Source organism: Tinamus guttatus, unplaced genomic scaffold (assembly GCF_059628265.1).
Source record: "Tinamus guttatus ecotype Peru unplaced genomic scaffold, ASM5962826v1 Tinamus_guttatus_pri_ptg000334l, whole genome shotgun sequence".
Lineage (NCBI taxonomy): Eukaryota > Metazoa > Chordata > Aves > Tinamiformes > Tinamidae > Tinamus > Tinamus guttatus.
In genome coordinates, this window is record NW_028288868.1 from 272977 (window position 1) to 291640 (window position 18664).

Sequence of the window (18664 nt, forward strand, 5' to 3'; positions counted from 1 at the left end):
TGAGTTTTGGCCACTGGGTCCTGTCAGGTCCTGTCACTGCGCGGGCACAGCCGCTAATTAGCGCTAATTACCTAAGAGCGGCGGGTTGCAGTGCAGGGAGCGTGCGCCGGCCCTGACAAACCCCGAAAAGCGGGGAAAAAAATACAAATAAAGGAAAAAAATGGGAAAAGAGTGAGTGTTTCTGCCCGGTTTCGAACCGGGGACCTTTCGCGTGTGAGGCGAACGTGATAACCACTACACTACAGAAACGCCTTGGGACAAACCTTCGGCCCTCGTGCTTACGGCCGGGAACTGCCGGGGCCACCTTGGGGCTGGGGACGCCCCGCGGGGTTGTCCCCGCCGTGGGAGGGGGAGGGAGAAGCAATTTGGGGCGAAATAAAAAAGAATCGGGAGGCAAAAGGCGCAGCGCCCAACGTGGGGCTCGAACCCACGACCCTGAGATTAAGAGTCTCATGCTCTACCGACTGAGCTAGCCGGGCTGCTGCGGGGCGCGCCGCGGCGCGGCGCTCACGGCGCTGCGGCCACGCCCCCTCGCCGCGCTGGCCACGCCCCCCCCCCCCGCTGGCCACGCCCGCTGCTTTCAGGCGCCGCTCTCATTGGCTGCGCTACGGTCGGCCCCGCCCCACCAGTCCTCCGAGGGCACCGAGAGGCGGCTAGACAAGCCCGTTTCCGGGGAGAACGAGTTGGGTTGTCTCGTGCGGCGACCACAGAGACGGGGGAGGGGTGGATAGAGTGGCGTCGCGGTTGCCCCGGCAACCCGCGCCACAGAGCGGGGTGGGGGCGGCTAGAGCGCCTCCCGCCCGCTTCCGGTGCAGCTCCGTTGCCGAGCAACCGGCCCCCGGGCGGCTCCTTCCGGTCAGCTGCCGCTCTGGGGGCGGAGCGGCGGAGGCGGAAAGCGGAAGCGTCCGTTGGCGGAGCCGTGCACCATAGAGAGCGAAGCGGGGAGGGGGCAGAGCGCCTCCCTGTCGCGACTGGCGACAGGAGGGGGCAGAGGCCGGCGGCGGCGGCGGCTCCTCCGCGCCCTCCGGTTGGGGCCGACGGGCCGGGGAGGCAGCGGCGGCGGGAGCGGGGCCGAGGCCCGGGGGGCGCCGGCGCGGCCTGCCCCGGTTCCGGGTGCCGCTGGCCCGGCCTAGGCCGGGAACAGCCCGGGCGTCGCTTTTTGGGGCCCCGGGCGCCGCTTTTTGGGCCCCGGGAGCGGCTTTTTGGGGTCCCCGGGCGCCGCTTTTGGGGCCCGGGGGCGGTTTAGGGCCTCCGGGAGCCGCTTCGGGGGCCCTGGGAGACGCTTGGGGCCCTCGGAGCCGTTTTTGGTCCCTGGGAGCCGTTTTGGGGCCCGGTAGCCACGTTGGGGTCTGGGAGCCGCTTTTAGAGCCCCGGGTGCCACTTTAGGGCCTCCTGGAGCCGCTTTAGGGCCTCCTGGAGCCGCTTTAGGGCCTCCTGGAGCCGCTTTAGGGCCTTAGGAGCCGCTTTTAGGGCTCCGGGCGCCGCTTTGGGGTCCGGGAGCCGCTCCGGGCCCTTCCCGGCCATGGCGACGGTGCCGGGGGACGGGATCCCCTCGGGGCGCCTGAACCCGGTGGAGACGCTGCAGGAGGAGGCGATTTGCGCCATCTGCCTGGACTATTTCGTGGAGCCCGTGTCCATCGGCTGCGGCCACAACTTCTGCCGCGTGTGCATCGCGCAGCTGTGGGGCGGCGAGGGCGGCCGCGCGGCCCCGGCGCCCGCCCCGGCGCTGGAGGAGGACGAGGAGGAGCTGGAGGAGGAGGAGGACGAGGAGCTGGACGTGGAGCAGGAGGAGGATGAGGAGGAAGAGGAGGAGGAGGACGGAGCCACCGGAGGCCCCCCCGAGGAGGAGGAGGAGGAGATGTGGAGCGAGGAGGAAGACGAGGACGACGCCGACCTGTGGGAGGTCCCCGTGGAGGGCGACGTGTGGGACGGCGCCGTCGGCGGGGAGCTCTATTTCGGGGACGAGGACTACGACGAGGACGTGATGGAGGAGGACGTGGAGGAGGAGGAGGTGGAGGAAGAGGAGGAGGAGGAGGAGGACGAGGCGCCGGCGCCCCCCGCGCCCGCCCGCCCGCGGCGCCTCCAGGCCTTCACGTGCCCCCAGTGCCGCAAGAGCTTTTCCCAGCGGAATTTCCGGCCCAACCTGCAGCTGGCCAACATGGTGCAGATCATCCGGCAGCTGCACCCGCATCCCCAGCGCCTGGCGGCTCCCGCGGGAGCGGCGGCGGCTCCGGGAGCCGCGTCCGGAGCTCCGAGCGCCTCCGGAGCGGGAAGCCGGGGCTGCCCGGAGCTGTGCGAGAAGCACCAGGAGCCCTTGAAGCTCTTCTGCGAGGTGGACGAGGAGGCCATCTGCGTGGTGTGCCGCGAGGCGCGGAGCCACAAGCACCACAGCGTGGTGCCCCTCGAGGAGGTGGTGCAGGACTACAAGGTACGGGAGCGCCGGGAAGCGCCGGGAAGGGCGGAGGGATGCGGATAGGGGGGTGCCGGGGGGACTGGGAGCTGCACGAGGGGATAAGGGGGCGCCTGGGGGGACCAGGAGCTGCTCCCGGGATGTCCTGGGGGACCAGGAGCCACCTGGGGGGACCAGGATTCACTCCTGGGATGTCCCACGGGACCAGGATTCACTCCTGGGATGTCCCAGGGGGATCAGGATTCTCTCCCGGGATGTCCCAGGGGAATCAGGATTCACTCTTGGAATATTCTGGGGGACCAGGAGCCACTGCGGGGACCAGGAGCCACCTGGGGGGACGAGGTTCCACTCCCAGGATGTCCCAGGGGATCAGGAGCCACCTGGGGGGACCAGGATTCACTCCTGGGATGTCCCAGGGGGATCAGGATTTGCTCCTGGGATGTCCGAGGGAATAAGGAGCCACTTTGGGGATCAGGATTCACTCCTGGGATGTCCCAGGGGACCAGGATTCACTCCTGGGATGTCCGAGGGAATAAGGAGCCCCCTGGGGGATCAGGATTCACTCCTGGGATATTCTGGGGGACCAGGAGCCACCCGGGAGGACCAGGATCCACTCCCAGGATGTCCTGGGGGACCAGGAGCCGCTCCTGGGATATCCTGGGGGACCAGGAGTCATCTAGGGGGAGCAGGAGCTGCTCCTGGGATGTCCCAAGGGACCAGGATCCACTCTCAGGATGTCCCAGGGGGATCAGGAGCCACCTGGGGGATCAGGATTCACTCCTGGGATGTCCCAGGGGGACCAGGAGCCACCTGGGGGACCAGGAGCTGCTCCCAGGATGTCCCAGGGGACCAGGATTAACTCCTGGGGTGTCCCAGGGGGATCAGGAGCCGCTCCTGGGATATCCTGGGGGACCAGGAGTCATCAAGGGGGACCAGGAGCTGCTCTTGGGATGTCCCAAGGGACCAGGATTCACCCCTGGAATGTCCCAGGGGGACCAGGATTCGCTCCTGGGATGTCTCAGGGGGATCAGGAGCCACGTGGGGGGACCAGGAGCTGCTCCTGGGATGTTCTGGGGGGACAAGGAGCCACCTGGGGGACCAGGATTCGCTCCTGGGATGTCCTGGGGGAATCAGGATTCACTCCTGGGATGTCCTGGGGGAATCGGGATTCACTCCTGGGATGTCCCAGGGAACAAGGAGCCACCTGGGGGATCAGGATTCACTCCTGGGATGTCCTGGGGGACCAGGAGCCACCCGGGGGGACCAGGATCCACTCCCAGGATGTCCCAGGGGGATCGGGGCCACCTGGGGAGACCGGGAGCCGCTCCCGGGATGTCCTGGGGGGACCGGGAGCCACCTGAGGGATCAGGATTCACCCCTGGGATGTCCCAGGGGGACCAGGAGCCTCCTGGGGGACCGGGAGCTGCTCCCGGGATGTCCTGAGGGATCAGGATTCACTCCTTGGATGTCCTGGGGGGATCAGGAGCCACCTGGGGGGACAAGGAGCTGCTCCCGGGATGTCCCAGGGGGATCAGGAGCCACCTGGGGGACTGGGAGCTGCTCCCGGGATATCCCAGGGGACCAGGATCCACTCCTGGGATGTCCCAAGGGGACCAGGAAGCGCTCAGGTGGAGCCGGAGCAAAACAGGGCGGATTTAAGGATTCCCAAATCCCTTTTCCCTCCCTTTTCCCTCTCAGAACAAACTCCAGAGCCACCTGGAGCCCCTGAAGAAGAAACTGGACGCGGTGCTGAAACAGAAATCCAGCGAGGAGGAGAAAATCACGGAACTGAGGGTAAAACCGGGCGTTTTCGCCGCATTTTCGCCCCGTTTCCGCCGCGTTTTCGCGCTGACCCTTTCCCCCGCCGTTCCCGCTTCCCGCAGGACAAGATGAAGCTGGAGATCAAGGAGCTGGAGTCGGACTTCGAGCTGCTGCACCAGTTCCTCATCGGGGAGCAGGTCCTGCTGCTGCAGGCGCTGGAGGAGCGCTACGAGGGGCTGCTGGCGCGGCAGGGCCGCAACGTGGCCACCCTCGAGGAGCAACGCGGCGCCCTCGAGCGCCTCCTCGCCGAGGCCCGCGACAAGAGCCGCCAGCACGGCCTGCAGCTCCTCCAGGTGCGGGAATGCCGCCGGGAATGCCGCCGGGAACGGCAGGATTGGGAGAGGCGGCGGGGAGGGGTTCGGTGCTGCCCTGCGGTGAAGATGGGGGGACACACGGGGGTCGTTTCCTGGGAATGATCCCTTTCCTGGTGAGCGAGATCCATTCCCACATTTCCAGCGGACAGGAGGGAGAGGGAAGATCCCTTTCCCAGTGGGGGAGATGCTTTCCACATTCCCAGCTGACAGGGAAGATCCCTTTCCCGGTGGGTGAGATCCATTCCCACATTTCCCAGCTGACAGGGAAGATCCCTTTCCCAGTAAGCGAGATCCATTCCCACATTTCCCAGCTGACAGGAGGGAGAGGGAAGATCCCTTTCCTGGTGGGGGAGATGCTTTCCACATTCCCAGCAGAGAGGGAAGATCCCTTTCCCGGTGGGTGAGATCCATTCCCACATTTCCCAGCTGACAGGGAAGATCCCTTTCCTGGTGGGTGAGATCCATTCCCACATTCCCAGCGGACAGGAGGGAGAGGGAAGATCCCTTTCCCGGTGAGCGAGATGCTTCCCGCATTTCCAGCAGACAGGAGAGGGAAGATCCCTTTCCTGGGGCGGGGAAGATCCCTTTCCTGTCTGCTGGAAATGTGGGATCTCCTTTCTGGGAATGGATCTTGTCCACTGGGAAAGGGATCTTGCCTCTCCTGTCCGCTGGAAATGCGGGATCTCCTTTCCGGGAATGGAAGATCCCTTTCTCCGTGGACAAGATGCATTCCCAGGAAGGAGATCCCGCATTTCCAGCAGACGGGAGAGGGAAGATCCCTTTCCCGGTGGGCAAGATCCATTCCCAAGTAGGAGATCCCACATTTCCAGGGAAAGGGATTTTCCCTATCCCTCCTATCAGCTGGAAATGCAGGGTCTGCTTCCCAGGAATGATCCCTTTCCCAGTGGGGGAGATCCATTCCCAGAAAGGAGATCCTCATCCCCTCCGTTAGGGCCTCCTGCTCATTCCCACTTATTGTGGGGCCGGATTTGGTGGGAAATCCGATGGCATCGGTGTCCGCTCCCTAATTTTCCCTTTCTTTTCCTCCTCAACGCTGCCGCCTCCTTTTCCAGGACATCAAAGGCACCTTTATCAGGTCAGTGACTCCCTATTCCCACCTTTTTTTCCCCAAAAAACTGGTTTTTTGGTGCTAAAAAAGCCCTTTTGTGGTAAACTCCTGGCTGGCGACCTGGGATGTGCTGGGAATTGGGGATGGGTCTCCGCCTGCTTCCCGGTACTTCATGTGGTCGCATGGATCCCCCCGGAACAGAGGCGGGATCGGGAGCGCCGGCTCTTCCAGCGGAACCGGTCGGGCTCATCCCTGCCCCGCCGCGGTTTTCCAAGCATTCCCAAAGCCTCCGGAGCCTTTTCCTTGATTTTTTTCCCATCCCCTTTTCCGCCGGCAGGTGCGAGAACATCAAATTCCAGGAGCCGGAGATGGTCCCGGTGGATGTGGGCAGGAAAAACCGCAACTACTTCCTGCAGGACGTGGTGATGAGGAAGATGGAGAAGGTCTTCAGCAAAGTCCCTCAAGGTGAGACCCGACGGCTCCACCCCGGCAATTCCCAAGGGAAGAGGCCGGCTCGGCATCCGGAGCGCGGAATTTGGGGATTTCCCAGCTTTCCCACAAGCTGGGATCCCTTTTATCCCATGGCTCTCCCTCCAGCCTTCCTTTTGCAGCATCCCGTTCTCCTTTCTTTCCTTGATGCTTTTCCCACTGTTTTCCAGAGCTCCAGCTGTTTTTTCCCCCTTTTTCCCCCTTTTCCTGTTTTTTTTTCCCAGCTTTCCCACAAGCTGGGATCCCTTTTATCCCATGGTTCTCCCTCCAGCATTCCCTTTGCTGCATCCCGGTCGTCTCCTGTTCTTTCCTTCCTTGCTGCTTTTCCCCCCGTTTTCCAGAGCTCCAGCTGTTTTTTCCCCCTTTTCCGGATTCCTTTTCCCAATCTTTGGATCCGGAAAAGTCCCCCCTCCATGCAGACACCTCTCCAAAGCCTCTGGCAGAGCAATGGGATGCAGAAATGGGATACGTAAAGGAAGTGGGACCCCCTTTTGGGACCCCCTTTTGGGACCCCCTTTTGGGACCCCCTTTTGGGACCCCCTTTTGGGACCCCCTTTTGGGACCCCCTTTTGGGACCCCCTTTTGGGACCCCCTTTTGGGACCCCCTTTTGGGACCCCCTTTTGGAACCCCTTTTCCTTTCTTAAGGAAATCTTAAACCCAAGAGATTCCCTTGGGATTGGGGCGATCCGAGCGGGAAGGCACCAAATTCCTGACTTTTTTTCCCCCCTTTCGCAGCCGACGTCACCCTGGATCCGGACACGGCTCACCCCCGCCTGAGCCTTTCCCTGGATCGCCGCAGCGTGAAGCTGGGCGAGCGGCGCCAGGAGCTCCCGGAGAATCCCAAGCGCTTCGATTCCGACTACTGCGTCCTGGGATCGCAGGGATTCAGCGGCGGCCGCCACTATTGGGAAGTGGAAGTCGGCGGCCGCCGGGGCTGGGCGGTCGGAGCCGCCCGGGAATCGGCCCGGCGCAAGGAGCGCTCGCCGGGGCCGCCTCCGAAACGGGATATCTGGTGCGTGGGAACCAACGGGAAGAAATTCCAAGCGCTGGCGGGGCCGGAGCAGCTGGCGCTGGCGCCGAGCGAGCGGCCGCGGCGCTTCGGCGTCTACCTGGACTACGAGCGGGGCCAGTTGGGCTTCTACAACGCCGAGAGCATGAGCCACATCCACACCTTCAACGCCTCCTTCCACGAGCGCATATTCCCGTTTTTCCGCGTCCTGGCCAAGGGAACGCGCATCAAAATCTGCGCCTGACCCGCGCCGGATCCGGCCTCGCACACGGCCTCGCTCCTTTTTCCCCCCCTTTTTTCCTACCTTTTTTGGGTGTTTCCTGGAGGATCCAGGTTGGCGCCGCGTATCCGCTTGCTCCCAAGGCTGCGCTTTGCCGAGGTCTCGCTGCGGAATTCCCAGATGGCGGAGCGGAGCCGGCGGCGGGTTGTGCTCGGAGGAGGGATGAGCCGCTCCAGGAGGAGGTTGAGGTGGAAAACGGGAATTTGGGGGATCCCAGGGCTTGCTTTTGGGATCCAGGACCTTTGGAGCTTGCTCGGGATCCTGGATCTTGCTCGGCATTCCAGAGCTTTGGAACTTGCTTGGGATCCTGGAGCTTTCTCGGGATTCCAGAGCTTTGGAGCTTGCTCGGGATCCCGGAGCTTGCCCGGGATTCCAGAGCTTTCTCAGGATTCCAGAGCTTTGGAGCTTGCTTGGGATCCTGGGGCTTGTTTTTGGGATCTGGGATCCCGGAGCTTGCTCAGGATCCCGGAGCTTGCTCGGGATCCGGAGCTTGCTCGGGATTCCAGAGCTTTGGAGCTTGCCAGGGATTCTGGAGCTTGCTCGGGATTCCGGAGCTTTGGAGCTTGCTCGGGATTCCGGAGCTTTGGAGCTTGCCCGGGATTCTGGAGCTTGCTCGGGATTCCAGAGCTTTGGAACTTGCTTGGGATCCTGGAGCTTTCTCGGGATTCCAGAGCTTTGGAGCTTGCTCGGGATCCCGGAGCTTGCCCGGGATTCCAGAGCTTTCTCAGGATTCCAGAGCTTTGGAGCTTGCTTGGGATCCTGGGGCTTGTTTTTGGGATCTGGGATCCCGGAGCTTGCTCAGGATCCCGGAGCTTGCTCGGGATCCGGAGCTTGCTCGGGATTCCAGAGCTTTGGAGCTTGCCAGGGATTCTGGAGCTTGCTCGGGATTCCGGAGCTTTGGAGCTTGCTCGGGATTCCGGAGCTTTGGAGCTTGCCCGGGATTCTGGAGCTTGCTCGGGATTCCAGAGCTTTGGAACTTGCTTGGGATCCTGGAGCTTTCTCGGGATTCCAGAGCTTTGGAGCTTGCTCGGGATCCCGGAGCTTGCCCGGGATTCCAGAGCTTTCTCAGGATTCCAGAGCTTTGGAGCTTGCCCGGGATTCCGGAGCTTGCCCAGGATTCCGGAGCTTTGGAGCTTGCTCGGGATCCCGGACCTTGCTCGGGATTCCAGAGCTTTGGAGCTTGCTCGGGATCCTGGGGCTTGTTTTTGGGATCTGGGAGCTTTGGAGCTTGCTCGGGATCCGGAGCTTGCTCGGGATTCCAGAGCTTTGAAGCTTGCTCAGGATTCCAGAGCTTTGGAGTTTGCTTGGGATCCCAGAGCTTGCTCGGGATTCCAGACCTTTGGAGCTTGCTCGGGATCCCGGAGCTTGCTCGGGATTCCAGAGCTTTGGAGCTTGCTCGGAATCCCGGAGCTTGCTCGGGATTCCAGAGCTTTCTCAGGATTCCAGAGCTTTGGAGTTTGCTCGGGATCCTAGGGCTTGTTTTCGGGATCCTGGAGCTCTGGATCTTGCTGCCGGGATCCTTTCCCGCACCCCGACCTCGAGCCGCTTTCTCCCGCGATATTCCCGTTATTCCCGTTCTAGCACTTGCCTTTCCTGCCTCTCCCCCATCTTTTCCTCCTCCTTCCAGCGGGATAACCGCATTCCCGCTCCAACCCCTATCCCGTCTCCTCCTGAACCATTTCTTGTGGGCCTGGCACTTTAGTGGGAGCTGGAGCAGCTCCGGAGCGCTGGGATCCGGCTCTCCCGTTTCCCCTCGCAGCTTCCGAGCTCTCCAATATTTATTTTTCTCCCCCTTTTCTCTTTTTTCTTGGCTGCTTCGGAGTTTCCAGCTGCATCCCGTCCCTCCCGGAGAGACTCTGACTGCGTCCCTTGTGGTTTTCCGTCTTTTTTTTGTTGGTGGATTGGATTATTATTAATTTTGGGGTTTTCTGCTGGCACTACAGAGCTAGTTCGGAATATTTTTGGCTAAAAAAACGAGAATTAAACGGAGATTTAGTTTTTTGAAATGGCAGATGATAATAAAACGTTAAGGTTGTAAACACGAGTTTTCTGGCTGTTCCCAAGGGATTTGGGATGCGGGTCCCTCCGGAGCCTGGGGATCAACAGTTTAAATCCGTGTTAATCCTGAGCTAATCCCGGTAATGGGATTAGGAGAGGAGCTTCATGCTCCCCATCCTTGGAATAATGGGAAAAAGTGGATGGTGCCAAGGGAAAAGCCAAAGGAAACATCCTTTTCCCGCAAAACCTTTTCCTTTTAGCTGCTCCGGAGGGATCCGGTGGGAGCGGAGCCCGGAATCCGCTGCGGACACCAACCCCCTTCTCCCATTCCCAGCCCTAAGGTCAGTGGATGGATCCGCAGGATCACATGGATCTAGGAGCAATCCCGCTATCTAATTCCTTGCTTTGGGAGCCCGTTTTGGAAAATCCCAGTTTGCGGAGCGCGAATGGAGCATCCCGGCTCCGGAGGAAGCCGCTTTAGGATTTTTTTCTAACTTTTTAGGATTTTTTTTAGGATTTTTTTCTAACTTTTGCCTCTTCCTTAACAAGACGAAGGAATTTTTGCCCAGGTTGGGATTTGAAACCCGCATTTGGATATAGAAGCCCGACGGGAATTCCTCCAAGCTGTTCCGCATCCGAAGCGCCGCTCCCATGGATCAGGAGAGCGGACACGGGTTCCGTAGAGCTTTTTTTTATTCATCTTTGTACACAAATCCCACGGTTTTCCGGAGGCTCCGGCTCTCATCTGGTGCCGATGGTGACCTGCCACACGCGGACGAGGTTGTCCGTGTAGCCGGCGAACAGGGTCTGGGAGAAAAAGGGAAAAAAAGCTGGATCCTGGGATGGGAATGGCCCTGGGAATGTCACCAGGAGGAATTACAGCCCCGGGAGGGGATTTTTGAGGTGAAATCCGGGGTTTTTGTACCTGCCCGTCCGCGGACCAGGCCAGGGAAGTGCATTGGGGCGGCTCCGCTTTGCTGCTCGTGCTGATCACCTCCTGCTTCAGCTCGTCCACGATGATCTTCCCTTCCAGATCCTGGGAAAAGAGGGATGTGAGGGAAAACGGGAAGCGCCGAAATTCCCATTCCCGGGGCTCGGGATCGCTCAGAAACAGCCTCTGGGTTTCCGCACAAAAACACTCAGACGGCACCAAAGGTTTCGTCACGGCGCGGCCGGGTGGCCCCCTCCTCCCAGGTGCCAAATCCTGGGATTTCGAGGGAAAAAGGAGGGAATTTGGGTTACCCAGATCTTGATGCTGGGGCCGGTGGCGGCGCAGAGCCAGTAGCGGTTGGGGCTGAAGCAGAGGGCGTTGATGATGTCCCCTCCGTCCAGCGTGTAGAGGTGTTTGCCCTCGTTGAGGTCCCACAGCATGGCCTGGCCGTCCTGCGACACGGGAAGGAAGCGGGAATGCCGGTTTTCCAAGCGCTTTTCCCGGAGGCGGTTTTCCCGGAGGCGCTTTTCCCCCACCCAAGGTGATATAACCGCAGCTATGGAGCATCTCGGTGCAAAAAGGTGGTAGCGAGGGACAAATCCCAGGAAAACCGCGCGCTGGGATACAAGCGGCGGCTGGATTCCGCCCGGGAATAACGCGGAATTCCTCCGGAACGCCCACCTTGCCGCCGGAGGCGCAGAGGGAGCCGTCGGGGGACACGGTCACCGTGTTCAGGTAGCCCGTGTGCCCGATGTGGTTGGTCTTCAGCTTGCAGTTAGCCAAATTCCAAACCTGGAAAAAAGGGATGGGATTGCCGCCGTCTTTCCCCATCCCGATTGGGAATGGGGATCCTGCGGATGCCGGGAAGTCCCCCCCGTGTCACCTTGACCAGTTTGTCCCAGCCGCAGGACACGATGATGGGGTTGCTGCTGTTGGGGGAGAAGCGCACGCAGGACACCCATTCCGAGTGGCTCTCGTCCTGGGAAAAGGGAAAAATATCGGAATCGCAGCGAGGAAACGCGGATTTTTCCCCCCTTTCCAGCGCTCCGCAGCCTCCTCCGGTCCCTCATAATTGCAGGACTTGTCCTCAGACCCCCAGCGGGGTCAGGAGACACCGTGTCAGTTTAATCAGCGGGACAACCCTCGGAGCAAGGTCCTCCAGCACAAGCGGAGAGGAACCATCGGAAACAGCGGGAAAAAGCCCCTTCCCGGGAGCGCGGCGCTCCGGATCCCACCTGCACCGTGTACTTGCAGACGCCCAGGGTATTCCAGAGCTTGATGGTCTTATCCCGGGAACCGGACACGATCTGGCGGTTGTCCGAGGAAAAGGCCACGCTCAGGACGTCCTTGGTGTGACCCACGAAGCGCCGCGTCGTGGTGCCCCTATGGGGGACATGGAAGTGACCACGGAGAATCCGGGAAGGGCTTTTCCCTGGAATACCGAGCGGCCCGGCCTCCGGCTGCTCCTCTCCCATCGTCATCGCAGGATGCGGCGTCAGATCCCGGAGGATCGGCGGATTCCGGTTGAATCACTGGGAGGAGGAGAGCGGCTTTTCCCAGCTCGGATCCGGATCGCGGTGCCCCTCTGGATCCCAGTTATTCCCAAACGGCCTTTTCTGGCATTTAAGCTCCCAAGCTGAGAGCAAATTGCTGGATTTTTGGGGGAAAACTGCTGGGTTTGGGAGGGGGGGAACTGTGGGATTTTTGGGGGGAAAATTGCAGGATGTGGAGGGGAAATTGTGGGATTTTGGAGGGGAAAACTGCAGGATCTGCAGGGGAAATTGCCATGTTTTGGTGGGGGGGGAACTGCTGAATTTTGGAGGGGAAAACTGCTGGATCTGGGGGGGGAAATTGTGGGATTTTGGCGGGGAAAACTGCTGGATCTGGGGGGGAAATTGCTGGATTTTGGCAGGGAAAACTGCTGGATCTGGGGGGGAAATTGTTGGATTTTGGCAGGGAAAACTGCTGGATCTGGGGGGGAAATTGCTGGATTTTGGCAGGGAAAACTGCTGGATGTGGGGGGGGAAATTACTGGATTTTGGAGGGGAAAACTGCTGGATCTGGGGGGGAAAACTGCTGGATCTGGGGGGGAAATTGCTGGATTTTGGCAGGGAAAACTGCTGGATCTGGAGGCGAAATTGTGGGATTTTGGAGGAGAAAACTGCAGGATCTGGAGGGGAAATTGTGGGATTTTGGAGGGGAAAACTGCTGGATCTGGGGGGAGAAATTGCGGGATTTTGGCGGGGAAAACTGCTGGATCTGGGGGGAGAAATTGCTGGATTTTGGAGGGGAAAACTGCTGGATCTGGGGGGGAAATTGCTGGATTTTGGCAGGGAAAACTGCTGGATCTGAGGGGAGAAATTGCTGGATTTTGGAGGGGAAAACTGCTGGATCTGGGGGGGAAATTGCTGGATTTTGGAGGGGAAAACTGCTGGATTTTGGCAGGGAGGAACTGCGGGATCTTGGGGGGAAAACTGCTGGGTTTTGGGGGGAAATTGCCATGTTTTGGGCGGGGAAACTGCTGGATTTTGGCAGGGGGAAACTGCTGGATCTAGGGGGGCGAAATTGTGGGATTTTGGAGGGGAAAACTGCTGGGTTTTGGGGGGAAATTGCCATGTTTTGGGCGGGGGAACTGCTGGATTTTGGCGGGGGGAAACTGCTGGATCTAGGGGGGCGAAATTGTGGGATTTTGGAGGGGAAAACTGCTGGGTTTTGGGGGAAAATTGACACTTTTGGGGGGGGGGAACTGCTGGATTTTGGCGGGGGGAAACGACGGCGCTTTGCGGGAGGAAACTGCTGGAATTTTGGGGTGGAAAAGTGGAATTTTGGGGGAAAAGCAGCTCACGTGGTGAGGTCCCAGAGGCGCAGGGTGCCGTCCCAGGAGCCCGAGAGCGCGAACTGCCCGTCCGAGGAGATGACGACGTCGCTGACGAAGTGCGAGTGGCCGCGCAGGGCCCGCTGGGGGATCCCGTAGTTGGTCTCGTCCCGCGTCAGCTTCCACATGATGATGGTCTTATCTGCATGAGGAAAAAAAAGGGGTAAAATGGGGGTTATAGGGGCAAATCCTCCCTCGGGGAGGCCCTGGGGGTGTCCCAGGGGAGATCGACTGCTTTTTCCGTGGGCTTTCCCATTTCCTTCCTGGTGGTCCTGCTCCTTCCCAGGCTCCTGGTCTCCCTTTTTCCCCTTTAACAGTCTCCCCTGGGGCCCCTCTGGCCCTTTATGTCCCTTCCTGTCCCCTTGGATCCATTGAGGGTCTTTCTGTCCCCCGGACGGGGGGTCTTCCCTCCCCACAGATTCACTGACACCCCCCTCCCACCAATGGCCTCTCTATGGCCTCTCCCGCCAACTCTATGGTCTCTCCCACTCTCCCAATAGTCTTTATGGTCTCTCTATGGTCTCTCCGTGGACTCTATGGTCTCTCCCGCTCCCCCAATAGTGTTTATGGTCTCTCTATGGCCTCTCCCGCCAACTCTATGGTCTCTCCCACTCTCCCAATAGTCTTTATGGTCTCTCTATGGTCTCTCCGTGGACTCTATGGTCTCTCCCACTCCCCCAATAGTCTTTATGGTCTCTCTATGGTCTCTCTGTGGACTCTATGGTCTCTCCATTGTCTCGCCCATCAACTCTATGGTCTCTCTCTCTGCCCCTCCTGGCCCTGGTGGTCTTTCCTGCCACCCTCCAACCCCGGTCTCTCTATGGTGTCTCTCCCACCTACTCTATGGGCTCTTCTGAGTCCCCCCCCGGAGTCTCTCGATGGTCTCTCCCACCGACTCTATGGTCTCTTCTGAGGCCCCCCGTGGTCTCTCTATGGTTTCTCCCACCGACTCTATGGTCTCTTCTGAGGCCCCCCCGTGGTCTCTCTATGGTTTCTCCCACCGACTCTATGGTCTCTTCTGAGGCCCCCCGTGGTCTCTATGGTCTCTCCCCCCCGCCCGCCCCGGTGGTCTCTCCCGCCGCCCTCCCACCCCTGGTCTCTCTATGGTCTCTCCCACTGACTCTATCGTCTCTCCCGCCGCCCCGGCGCGACGTCTCTATGGTTCCCGCCGCTCCCGGTCGCGGCGTCTCTATGGTCCCCGCCGTTCGCGGCGGCTCCCGCGGGCCTCACCCCGCGAGGCGGACAGGATCATGTCCGGGAATTGCGGCGTGGTGGCGATCTGCGTCACCCAGCCGTTGTGGCCCTTGAGGGTGCCGCGCAGCGTCATCTGCTCCGTCATGGCGGCGGCGGCGGGGGGCGGATGGCGGAGGATGCGGCGGAGGCCCCGGCCCGGTCCCGCGGCGGCGGCCCCGAGCGGAGAAAGAGAGAGGGCGGCTTCCGGCGGAAGCGGAAATGGCTTCCGCGGGAAAGGGGTGGTTGTACGGCAAGGAGGCAACATGGCTGCGCCCAAGGCGAACATGGCGGCGCCCGGGGTGCCATGGAGCCAGTATGGCAGCGTAGGGAAAAAGGGAGGCCCAGCACGTAGGAGCTGGAGGGAAGGAAGGGAAGGAAGAGGGGGGAAAAGGGAAAGGCGACGGGGGGAAGGAAGAGGGGGAAAGGGAAAGGCGACGGGGCTCAGCCCCCGCGTAAAGGGAGCACCGGGAAGAGGGAGAGCCCTGAGAGAGGAGCCTGGGGCCTGGTGTCATGGTGGAGTCCGTGCAGGCCACACTTGAGCCCCTTGAGGGATTTTTAAATTATTATTATTACTAGAGAAAGATAAATGGCTCCTGACTGCTCTTTAACCTCTCCCGGTGGTGCTTTAACCTCTCCCGGCGGCTCCATCTCCACACGGGGGGAGAAAACAGGATTAAGCAGGAATAACACCAGCTCGGACATGGGTTCCCTGTGGGATGAGCTTGGCCGCGTTCCCTCGTTTTCTTATTTATTTACAGGGAGGAGGGTTTTAGATCCCCGGCTACATATTAAGTGTCCGGACTGGGTCATATAAATCTCATCCCGGGTGACTCCGCAGCCTTAAAATATCCCGGCTCCGCAGGGGACAACACGGCGCGAGCCAGGGAGCTGCCTCCGTTGCTGGGATTGGGATGATTTGGAGACGGCCATGAGGATAATTTGGGAATAGGATAGTGCACAGAGTGCCCATATGATGGGATAGAATCTCCCAGCCCCTTTTCCAGGCAATCTGTGCCTGGAAGAAGCAGGAAAAGGTGGGAAAAGGCCCCTCCAAACAGGGGGGGGGTGCCCGGTCGGACCTCATCTTCCCACCCCCTTCCCTGCCATGACTATATAGGGATCCTCTGGGATCCTCCTCCTTCCATCCCGGCATTTCAGGCGGCTAAAATTAGGCACCGGGAAGGTCCCTGGAGCCCTCACGGACACCGGGAGCCCCCCTGGACACCGGCCCCGGAGGCTCCCTGGCTGATCCGGGTAAGCCAATGCCTTTTCCATGTTTTTTTTCCCCCCTCCGGTGTCATATTCCCGGCCACGTGCGGCTCTTTCGCTCCCATTTTTAAGGAAAGGGGGGCTTTTCCCTCCGGAAAAGAAATGGGACAGAAGCAGCCCAGAATGAGACATTCTTTTATTCCTGCACATAATCCAGTGATGCAAAAAAACACAGGGAAAAAATAATATTTTACCTCTTTTGTTTCTCCTTCCTTTAAGTTTTGCCTTCAGACGCCCAGGGAAGCCCTCGCAGGAGGCCAATGCAGCGATGGAAACAGGTACAGCCATAAAAACCCTCTTTTTTGACCACATTTTGGCCACATTTCTTATATTTTAACCCTTCCCTAAGACATTCTCTCTGATTTTGAGGTTTTTCTTGCCCGACAACAAACTCTGCTTTGATCCAAAGCTGTTGGATCAGGCGGAAAACAAAAAAATAAAACCATTTAATTGCTCTTATTTCTTTTCTTTTAAGGGAAAAGGAATGCGGATCTTGGTAAGTGATTCTTCTCCCAGCAAAACAAGTCTGTCTTGGATAATATATGTATCCTGTGGCCTCTTTTTGGGGTGGGAAAATGGTTTATTTGGTCTTTCCCATATTTTAGACTTACATGGGAAAGACCAACTCGGATATAGTGCCACTTGGGGCTGATATTTTCCCTTCTGTCTCTTTTTCAGGGGAATGGGATGCAAAAATTAGTACGTAGCTTTATTTTTCCCCCTTCCATCTCCAAAGCAAAACTTTGGATCTGACATTAATTTCTCTATGGTTTTGGATCTGACTTTAATTTCTCTATTTAAAGGGAAGCTAGCAGAAGAGTTTGGTAAGACGTTTACCTTCCTTACACCTATTTCAGTGCAAAAATTAGGCTTTTTAAGGCTGTTGCCTTAGCACTGACCTGAGCTGAGGGGTGTTTCTCTTTATTTTGTATAGAAGAAAGCGACACGGAGCTTGGTGAGTCATTTTGGGGCTTTTTTGGGGGAAAAAGGGGTTCTTTGGGTGAGGTTTGGGGCTTTAGGGAAGGGCAAATTGGGCTGGGTGGCAAATCTTCACACATCCAATTTGTGCAAATGCCCCCATAAAACCAAGAAGAAGGGCCCAAACACAAGAATTCTATTCCCAAGCCCTGGAATCCTGCCCCATTCCACTGGGAATTCCTCTTTGGAGGAGGCAGACTGGCCTCGTGCTCACAGGAGCCTCTTGCAACTAATCCCTATTTATTTCTCTGTTATTTTTAGAGGAATGTGACACAGAAAATGGTAAGTTCTCACCTCCAGCTTAAAAACACTGTTAAATAACAGTGTGAATAACAATATTCAGTCTTGAATGGACAAAAGTGGCAAAAATTGACTTCTGTTTCCTTTTTTGGGGGGTTGAAAATGCAGAAATAGGTAAGTGGCACTTTCTGACCTTCATGGAATTGAGCCAGGACCATCTCAGGCACCTAAAATCCTTGAATTTGCCCTTATTTCTCCATTTAAGGGGAACTCACAGCAGAAATTGGTAAGTCTCATTTCCACCTCCTCTTATACGACTGCCACAAAACGCAAAATCGCCCGTTTTCTCCTCAAAAGAGGGACTAAATGGGGTTTAGCACCCCCCCGTTGACAAAAAACCCTTGCAAAAATCAATATTTTTTTTTCTTTTAAGACAATTTGACAGCAGAGCTGGGTAAGTGATCGCCTCCCTCTTTGCCTTTACATCTGTTTTTTCGCTTCATTTTGGGATTTTGGGTGAAAAGGTGGTTGTCACCCCCCTCCAACACATGCACGAGACCCCTGTGTACCCAAAATGAGCTAGAAATAAAGGAAATGGGTTCACAACAGAAAGAAATTGCAAATTATAACTGCACAAGGGGAAGAAAATGGTGTGGGGAAGGTGGACTGGGATTCATGGCAGGACATGGGAACACATGAAGGCTAAAGAAAAGTTGATTTTTTTTCTCTTTTTTCTCTCTTTTAGAGGAACGTGATAGAAAAATTGGTAAGTGTCCTTTTCTGCACACTTTGGAGCTTGTTATTAGCCCATGTTGGGGGAAAAAACACATTTTGACACATTTTTGTGCCAAAAAAAACATGTAAAAGCTGCAGAAGCAGCAAAATTTGGGCTTTTTGCCTATAAAGACGGTCACATTCCCATTGCCTCCATCAGTGCCAAGGACAAAGCCATAATAGGAGCTAGATTATAGCCCCAGAGGAAAAAAAAATAATATTAAACTGCTTAAACTGCTTAAAACTAATATTGATTTATTTCTTTGCTTTTAGGGAAACTTCAGTTGGACCTCGGTAAGGAGTTTTCTTCCCTTACTGCAAGAGGGAATGGGAATTTGGGGGAATTGCTCTGCATTTCTCTTTATTCCTCTGCTTATTTTTTTTAGGAGAGTGTGATGCAAAAATCAGTAAGTGCAATTTCCCTTTTTCTGCAAAATTCAGCATGAGAACAAACCTGCCCCATGTTGCATTAGCCACCACATTCCTGGACCCACCTTCTTTGGGGGGGAAAGAATTCCCTGATATCCCTTTGGGATAATTGCTAATAATTGGGATAATTGATAATAATATCACCTTTGACATAAAGGCAGTAACAGGGGTAAAAAACCCTAATTTGAGGGTTCTAGAGGTGTCACAGACCGATGCACAAAACAGAAATATTTAATAATTCCTGTTTTTATCTTCCTCCCTTTTTTTCGCAGAGGAACGTGATAGAAAAATTAGTAAGTGGCCTTTTTTGTTGCATATTTTGGGTAAAAAAACAGGGGATTTGGGGGAGCAGAATCTTTCTGATGCCCCTCACTGCATGGAGGGGGAAAAACACCCTGACCAAGATGAATATTCCCTTTTTTTCCCCTCTTTGCAGCCAAACTCGCAGCAGAAACACGTAAGTCCTTTTTCTTCCCTTCAAAATGGACAATTTTGTGCTGAGAAGCTCTTTTTTTCCATTCATTTTTTGTGGTATTGCTCAAAA

At 57.5% G+C, this 18664-nt stretch overlaps 2 protein-coding genes and 2 non-coding genes across 4 annotated transcripts; 1 reads left to right on the top strand and 3 right to left on the bottom strand.

Annotated features, from left to right (window-relative positions):
* Window positions 1-176: 176 nt before the first annotated feature.
* On the bottom strand, window positions 177-249 carry TRNAV-CAC (transfer RNA valine (anticodon CAC)). The gene has a single exon. It is a non-coding gene; the product is annotated as a tRNA-Val (tRNA).
* A 157-nt stretch (window positions 250-406) lies between these two features.
* TRNAK-CUU (transfer RNA lysine (anticodon CUU)) lies at window positions 407-479 on the bottom strand. Its single transcript has one exon. It is a non-coding gene; the product is annotated as a tRNA-Lys (tRNA).
* Window positions 480-1522: 1043 nt separating this feature from the next.
* On the top strand, window positions 1523-7372 carry TRIM41 (tripartite motif containing 41). Its single transcript, XM_088529641.1, has 6 exons — window positions 1523-2428; window positions 4109-4204; window positions 4294-4524; window positions 5619-5641; window positions 5952-6079; window positions 6840-7372. Exons 1-6 carry the CDS (start codon window positions 1523-1525, stop codon window positions 7355-7357), a joined length of 1902 nt encoding a protein of 633 aa, XP_088385767.1. The 3' UTR covers window positions 7358-7372.
* Window positions 7373-10066: 2694 nt separating this feature from the next.
* Window positions 10067-14622, bottom strand: RACK1 (receptor for activated C kinase 1). Its single transcript, XM_088529665.1, has 8 exons — window positions 14428-14622; window positions 13168-13339; window positions 11558-11705; window positions 11206-11301; window positions 11004-11114; window positions 10634-10774; window positions 10317-10427; window positions 10067-10198 (listed from the first exon to the last, which is right to left on the bottom strand). Exons 1-8 carry the CDS (start codon window positions 14534-14536, stop codon window positions 10133-10135), a joined length of 954 nt encoding a protein of 317 aa, XP_088385791.1. The 5' UTR covers window positions 14537-14622; the 3' UTR covers window positions 10067-10132.
* Between the last annotated feature and the right edge of the window lie 4042 nt (window positions 14623-18664).